Consider the following 7565-nt stretch of genomic DNA (forward strand, 5'->3'; position numbering starts at 1 on the left):
GGCCTGAAGTAGCGCTCCTCTCCTGAGCTGCTAGAACTGCGTGGCTCCAGAGCAATGCCAGGCTGGGGTCCTCCCGTTCGTGCCACCATCTGGGGCCCATCCTGACTCATAAGTGGTAGGGGTACGATGGAGTGGAGGAGGCGACGGACAAAGACACCTGGATGGGAGGTCCCCCATTTCAAGGAGGACAGAGAGGCTGCTCCTTCATCAGGAGGCCCCCAGGGCTACACCAGCAAGTCTTCAGGAGTAAGCGCTAATTTCTGACCAGGGGTGACTCTGGCCCAGGTTCTGTTCCCCGAGCAGTTGGGTTCCAAACACCTGTCCTACCCTAGCCCCTGGTTGGGGGAGGTCCCACAGTCAGGCTCCATCTGTCTGCTGCTCCCCGCAGCTCGAAGGCTCCGGGCGCCGGGGACCCGCCCCCTAGGGCTGCAACAAGCAGGGCGGGGGCAGGGGGCGCGCGGCGCACGGGGCAGGGCGCCGCCCCCCTCCCCCGCCCCCCTGACGTCAGCCCCCGGCCTCAGCAGCCTCCCGCACTTGGTTCTTGCTACGCGGCCGAGAAACATGGGGCTACCCAGGCTCTTCTGCGCCTTCTTGCTTGCATTCTGCTGCTGCAGTCGCCGCGCCGCGGGTGAGTCAGCCAGGGGCTCGCCCCCTCTGAGCCCAGGCCCTTCAACGGAGCGTACCGGGGAGCGGAGCTTGCCAAGCCGTGGGGGCCGGAGCCGGGCGCCCCGCACGCGCCGCATCTCCAGGTCCGCGGCATCCAGCCTTGCGCCTTTGCGCGTGCAACTCTTCTTTGTGGGCAGTTTGCAGCCTCTGTTCTCGAGTATCCCGGGCGCAGGGTCTGAGAAACAGCAGGAGCGGGAAGGGGTGGAGCCGGGCTTTATGGGACGCTGGGGAGAGCTTTTCCTTCAGGTGATTCTTCTGGGGGGTCCACAGCTGAACCTCGGCAGGGGCGCAGCTGTAGCTCACCCCCAAATCGTGGATTCTGCGCCCGCCTGTTGCTGGAACAGGCAGCTCTCTTAGCTAGAGGGGTGCGCCCCTCCCTGGCCCTCTCGCCTGGGCACCGTGCCAGGCTGGAGGTGAGCAGCAGCGAGCGTCACCTCCGGAGCAGGGCGTTGGCAGGGGCTGGGTCGGAGGCGGGTGGACGGTGTGGGTCGCCGCGCGCCTCTATGCAGAACCGAATCGCAGGTGGAAGAGACAAGGAGTGGAGCATTCCCAGAGTGGGAGCGTCCCCAAGTTGTCTTGTTACACCTCCCGCTGAGAACCTTCCAGTGGGAAGAACGCCCCGGCACCTCCAAGTTTTCTCTGGAACCGATTAGTAGCTGGGCGCCCCGGGTCCGCGCTGCCCTTGAATGGCCCCCGGCGCTGTCGCGTGTTTCTCTTGGCGCCCTTTCCCTGGTCCCAGCCGCTCTCCGGATGGGGAAGGAGAGGGCTGGGCAGTACCCAGCTCTCTGGCTTCTTGCCCGGCACCGGCGCCGTCCCCGGGGCAGCCCCGGCTGCTGCCGCCCCAGCTGGTTTGCTTTCTGGGGAAAGGGCTAAATCGGATTCCACCGCTCCTTTCTTTCCAGACCTACGGGTCCTGCTCCTCTGTCTCTGAGGAGACAGTCAGGGGAGCTGCTTTGGGTTGACGACCATTTCTTATGCCCTCCTTTTCTGGGCTCTAGGGCAGCAACCCCGGAGCCCGAGTCCAGCCTGATGGAAAGGAGTGACATCAGCGCCTCCCAGGCTGACAGCATGCTGGCACCACTGATGTCACTCCTGCCCACTGACTGGACCTTGCCTTGACCCTTGGGCAGATGCTGACCCCTTCTGCCTCCCCAGCCCTTCAGGATGGGTCCCACCAGCTTGTGTGTGGATGCTCAGTGAGGGGAGAGCTTGTGGCCAGCATTATGCACGGGACTTGAGGGAGACTTGGGGAGGAGATTCTGGAGGGCAGAGGGCACAAAAGTGACGTCTTTCCCTAGGGGAGGGGACACAAAGGGGCTTGTGTGCCCCAGCCTGGCACATGCTTTGCATTCCCCCAGTCTGAGCTCATTAGGAGAGGAGGGGGCCTGGAAGGAAAGGGGCCTTCCTCTTGGCTCAGAGTCTGGATTGCCCCTTTGGCAGCCTCACTTGGGAAGGTGCCTGGTGCTTAGGGTTTCTGCAGCAAGGATCTGGGATGATATTCTCCAGCTTCCCTAGGCTGGGAGAGGGTGAGCTGAGGTTTAGGGGGGCAGGGAGTGGCTGAGGGTGAGGAGAGGACAAGGCCCTCTTCAGACCCTCCCAGAGGCAAGAACAGCTGCATGGAGCAAGGGGGATGGATGGCAGCTGGAGCTGACATAATTGCTGTGGGGCCTTCCTCCTCCTCCTCACCCCCAGGTGTTCCAGGAGAGGCGGAGCAGCCTGCCCCAGAGCTGCTAGAGGTGGAGGTGGGCAGCACCGCCCTCCTGAAGTGTCCAGTTCATTCTCAGGGCAACCTCAGCCTTGACTGGTTCTCTGTGAGTGCTGGGGCTCCCGGGGAAGGGGCAATGGGACCTCCTTTATCCTCAGGACCCTCACCTCCTTTTGCCCCTACCCTTAGGTTCACAAGGAGAAGCAAGCACTCATTTACCGCGTGCGCCAGGGCCAGGGCCAGAGCGAACCCGGGGAATACCAGGACCGGCTCAGCCTTCATGGCAGGGGTGCCACCCTGGCCCTGGCACATGTCACCCCACACGACGAACGCAGCGTTTTCCTGTGCAGGAGCAAACGTTCGCGTTCCCAGGAGCACCGCATCCAGCTCCAGGTCTACAGTGAGTGCCCCACCCTGTCCTTGGAGCCCTGTGGTTCCTAGGAAGCAGTACCCCATGCCTCTCCTCCCTTTGTCTCCCCTGTAGAAGCTCCGGAGGAGCCAAGCATCCAGGTCAATACAGTGGGCATCTCCGTGAACAGTGAGGAGCCTGAGGAGGTGAGAGGCCAGTGTGGCCAGGTGGGGAGCTGGAGGCAGGATGCAGCTTCAGAAGCAGAGGCACTTACAGCCTGTCCTCTTGCAGATTGCTACCTGTGTGGGGCGGAATGGGTACCCAATCCCACAAGTCACCTGGTACAAGAACCGGCAGCCCCTCAAGGAGGAGAAGAATCGTGAGTGCCTCCTCGCCACTTTGCACTTTACTTTCACTTCTTTTTCTTTTTCATTACACACGCCACACAGGAAAATATTTTTGGAAGAATTCACTGTACAAAAATGACAAAAGGAAAAAACCAATAATCTAGAATGAAAGTTCCTTCATTTCCCACAAGCCTTCCTAGAACCAATCTCTGCTATCATTTAGTGTCTGTTGCTTCAAGCCCTTCTCTGTATGTTTGTTCACATGCCCATCCTTCTTCCATGGAGCAGGTGGAGGATTGGAACCACATGCCTTTGGAATTGCAGCACACTTTCTTACCACTAGGCCCCCAGAGCGCCAAATATAGCTAGGAATATATAAATAGGATTTAAAAAAAAATCATCTAAATCAGCAATTCTCAGATGGAATGATTCGGCCCCCAGGGGACATTAGGCAATATCTGGAGACATTTTTGGCTGTCCAGAGATTGCTCCTGGCATTTAGTGGGTAGAAGGCAGGATGTTACTGAGTATTTGACAATGCACAAAACAGCTACCACCACAAAGAATTATCGGGCCAGGACATCGATAGTGCTGACCTAGGTTGAGAAACATTGATATGCCTGGTGTCCTGTATGTTGTTACATAGCTTGTGCACTTTTATTTTTCCCTATCAACATTGAGTTTTGGGAATACTTATGGGCCAGTCTCTGTATCTGCCTAATTCTTTTGCTTACAATGAATATAATGGACTTTAATTAACCATGTTACTATTGCTGTTATGTGCCATCAAGTTGGAACCAACCCATGGCTGACCCTCCAGGGGGTTTTCAAGAGGCAGTAAAGCACATGGGAGTTGATTGCCCATTTTTCTCCTGTGGAGCTGGTGGATTTGAACTGTGTGCATGTCCCTATCAGTAAAAGTATAGTGTTTTCAGGGCGCTCTGGCGGACCAGTCTCTAGGGAGTCATGCTGCTAACTCAAAGGCAGTGCTCCTCCCATGCTTTGAATCCACCAGTGGCTCCAAGGGAGAAAGATGGACTGTCTCCTCCCGGGTAATTTCCAGCTTCCCAAAACCTGCTGGAGGGTCAAGTCGGTTCCTACTTGCCAGCAGTGAGTTGAGATGATAGTGTTTTCCACTGTCCCCATCAATGCAGCATCATTTACACTCATCTCTGTACATATCTTTATACTTATCTATTTGATGTGTCAATGGTCTATTTAAAGCCCAAACAACTGGGTTGAAGGGTCTCCACTTGGATTTCTACCCGGGTCTGTCCCAGGGGCAGGAGTCCCTTAAGGTGCTCCCCAGCTTCCCCTAGAGACACCCCATGGGATAAGGCTGGCAGAGGGCTGAAGACGAGCCCTTCTGCCTTTTCCCCTGCCCAGGTGTCCACATCCAGTCGTCCCAGATTGTGGAGTCCAGCGGTTTATACACCCTGCATAGCATTCTGAAGGCACAGCTGGTTAAGGAAGACAAAGATTCCCAGTTTTACTGTGAGCTCAGCTACCGGCTGCCCAGTGGGAACCACATGAAGGAATCGAAGGATGTCACCGTCCCTGTTTTCTGTGAGTACTGGCTCATCCCTCTGTGTTCATCAGTGCCTGGCAGAAGCTCCCTCTTGCTCCTCCCAACTCAGCTCATGGCTGAAAGCCACCCTTTACCACACTGCAGACCCAGCAGAAAAAGTGTGGGTCGAAGTGACGCCCATGGGGATGCTGAAGGAAGGGGATCGTGTGGAAATCAGGTGTTTGGCAGATGGCAACCCTCCACCCCACTTCAGTATCAGCAAGCAGGTGCGGGGTCTCACGCTGGGTGCATGCAGGGATCAGGAGGGGTGGCTGGAAGAACACTGTGCTTACCCTCTGTCTTCACCCTCTGTACTCCTCAGAACCACAGCACCATGGAGATGGAGGAAGAGAAGAGTGACCAAGATGGCATCCTAGTCTTGGAGCCGGCCCGGAAGGAGCACAGTGGGCTGTATGAGTGCCAGGGCCTGGACTTTAATAACATGGGATCATTGAGTGACCAACAGGAGCTGCTGGTGAACTGTGAGGGGCTTGGGGGCCGTGGGCAGGGAGGCCATGCTAGAGGCAGAGGCTGGAGCCATGGGAATTTGCCTCGCTGTCCTGCCCCAGCTGACACTAAGGCTGTGCCCCTAGATGTGTCAGATGTCGATGTGAGTCCCGCCACCCCCGAGCTCCAAGAGGGCAGCGACCTCACCTTGACCTGTAAAGCAGAGAGCAACCAGGCCCTCGAGTATCACTGGCTGAGAGAAAAGGTTCCAGATGGGCTTGGGGCTGTGGGGCCGGGGCCAACTGGTAACCAGGGATGGGAGGGACAGGCTTTTGCCCCTTCCAGATCCTCTGACCTGTCTCTCCCTGCAGACAGAGAAGGTGCTGGAAAAGGGGCCTGTGTTACACCTTCGTGACCTGAAACGGGAGGCAGCAGGTGGCTACTTCTGTGTGGCATCTGTGCCCAGTGTCCCTGGCTTGAACCGCACACAGCTGGTCCATGTGGCCGTTTATGGTGAGGCCCCGTGTGATCCTGGGAAGCTGCTCAGGGTGGGACAGGCTCTATGGTGCACCAGCCTCTGTAGTCAGCTGGTCCTGTCCTGAGAGCAGGGCTTGCGTGGTGTTAGCTTGTGACCGGGGTGTTCTGCGGGGTGCCCATCAGAGTTTATTGCCTTTCTCTTCCTCCCCACTAGGGCCCCCATGGATGGCATTCAAGGAGAGGAAGCTGGGGGTGAAGGAGAACGAGGTGATGAACCTGACTTGTGAGGCATCAGGCCATCCTCAGCCCACCATCTCCTGGAACATCAATGGCACTGTGAGTCAGCACATCCCGTCCTGCCCTCAGCTCACCTGGCCCAACCCTGGCTTTTCCCCAGCGGCCAGACCAGAGATGCTGCCCACTCTGAGCAGGGCTTCCTTACAGGTGCACAAACAAGACAAAGATGCCCAGCATGTCCTGAGCACTCTGAATGTCCTTGTGACACCAGAGCTGGTGGAGAAAGGCGTGGAGTGTGTGGCCTCCAACTCCCTGGGCAGAAACACCACCCTCATTTTCCTGGAACTGGGTAAGGGCCTCAGCGCTGCAGCTGGCCAGGGGCATGCCCAGGCGCGGGCATTAACTTGTGCTTATCCTAACCAACCTCCCTCTGCCTCCCAGTCAATTTAACCACCCTCACTCCTGACTCCACCACCACCGCTGGCCTCAGCACCTCCACTCACCTCAGCACCTCCACTGCCAGTCCCCATGCCAGAGCCAACAGTACCTCCACAGGTAAGCCAGGCCTGGCAAGAGGACAGGGCCGGCCAGCTGGGACAGCCTCTTCCTGTCCTGCCTTTCCCCCAGGGAGTCCTGTCAGGGTGAGTGAGTGGCAGTGTGCTCCCTCAAGCTCTCGGCTGGGGGTGGGTGGTGGTGATGAAAGTGCAGCTGCTCTGAGCATCAGGTGACCAGATGTGTCTTTGTGGGACAGAGAAAAAGCTGAAAGAGCCTGAAAGCCAGGGTGTGGTCATCGTAGCCGTGATCGTGAGCATCCTGGTGCTGGCCGTGCTGGGCGCTGTCCTCTACTTCTTCTACAAGAAGGGCAAGCTACCTTGTGGGCGGTCAGGCAAACAAGAGATGTAAGCATGGCGCTTCTTTGGATCCTCATCCCCGCCCATCTCATGCTGCCCAGCTTGCTGCCTGCCCTAGTCCCCACCCCCCACAAGGAAGAATGGGGCTCTGAGTGTGGTACTGCCCACTCCCCAGCTGTCATCGACCATGCCATGTCCCCTCCATGACCTGACCCCCGATCATCAAACGTCCCTTAGTCCAAGTCCAGTGTCGTTCCCAGAGGCCCCTTCCCTTCCCTTGCCCTGAGTTGCCAACCTCTTGCCTCCCTCCCTCCTCCCAGCACACTGCCCCCATCGCGTAAGAGTGAAATTGTAGTTGAAGTTAAGTCAGATAAACTCCCTGAAGAGATGGGCCTCCTACAGGGCAGCGGCGCTGACAAGAGGGCTCCCGGAGACCAGGTAGGAGGCAGTTTGTGTAGTGAGTGCCTGACATCCCCAGGGATTGGGGGCAGCAAGGGCTAATTGTTCTGGTTCCTCCAACACTAACTTTCTCTCTCTCTTCCTTGTTGGAGATAGAGGTCACTTTCCCCTTATTCACAGATGGGGTGGGAAAGTTGTCTGAGGGACCCGGGAGAGGGAGTGGCTCTCAGGGCTGAGCAAAGACCCTGTCCCATAACTGTTCCCTTTGCCAGACTCAAATCACTAGGCTTGATGTGTGGCCTGAGTTTGCTGGTTGAGAGTCTGATCTGGGCGCTTGCCTCTGTTGCCCTGCTCACTCCTAGCTTCTTTCAAGTGTGCTATACTAAATTCATCAGCTTTTGCTTCAGTCTTCCCTTTCAAAGCTCACACCTTCATCTGTGGTCACTATCTCCAGGTTCTCATCTTCTATCTTCTCTCCACCCATTTTCAGGGAGAGAAATACATCGATCTGAGGCATTAG

The 7565-nt window shown here is 57.2% G+C and overlaps 1 protein-coding gene across 1 annotated transcript; it reads left to right on the top strand.

The window, feature by feature from the left end:
- Positions 1-537: 537 nt before the first annotated feature.
- MCAM (melanoma cell adhesion molecule) lies at positions 538-7565 on the top strand. Its single transcript, XM_006895623.1, has 16 exons — positions 538-628; positions 2359-2477; positions 2561-2771; positions 2856-2926; positions 3012-3099; positions 4454-4633; positions 4740-4861; positions 4957-5116; positions 5228-5346; positions 5453-5594; positions 5773-5894; positions 6003-6144; positions 6237-6350; positions 6547-6694; positions 6967-7084; positions 7536-7565. The coding sequence occupies exons 1-16, from the start codon at positions 562-564 to the stop codon at positions 7563-7565; spliced, it is 1953 nt and encodes a 650-aa protein (XP_006895685.1). The 5' UTR covers positions 538-561.

The sequence above is a fragment of the Elephantulus edwardii genome, unplaced genomic scaffold (genome assembly GCF_000299155.1).
Source record: "Elephantulus edwardii isolate Elephantulus edwardi_28Jun2011 unplaced genomic scaffold, EleEdw1.0 scaffold00171, whole genome shotgun sequence".
Taxonomy (NCBI): Eukaryota; Metazoa; Chordata; class Mammalia; order Macroscelidea; family Macroscelididae; genus Elephantulus; species Elephantulus edwardii.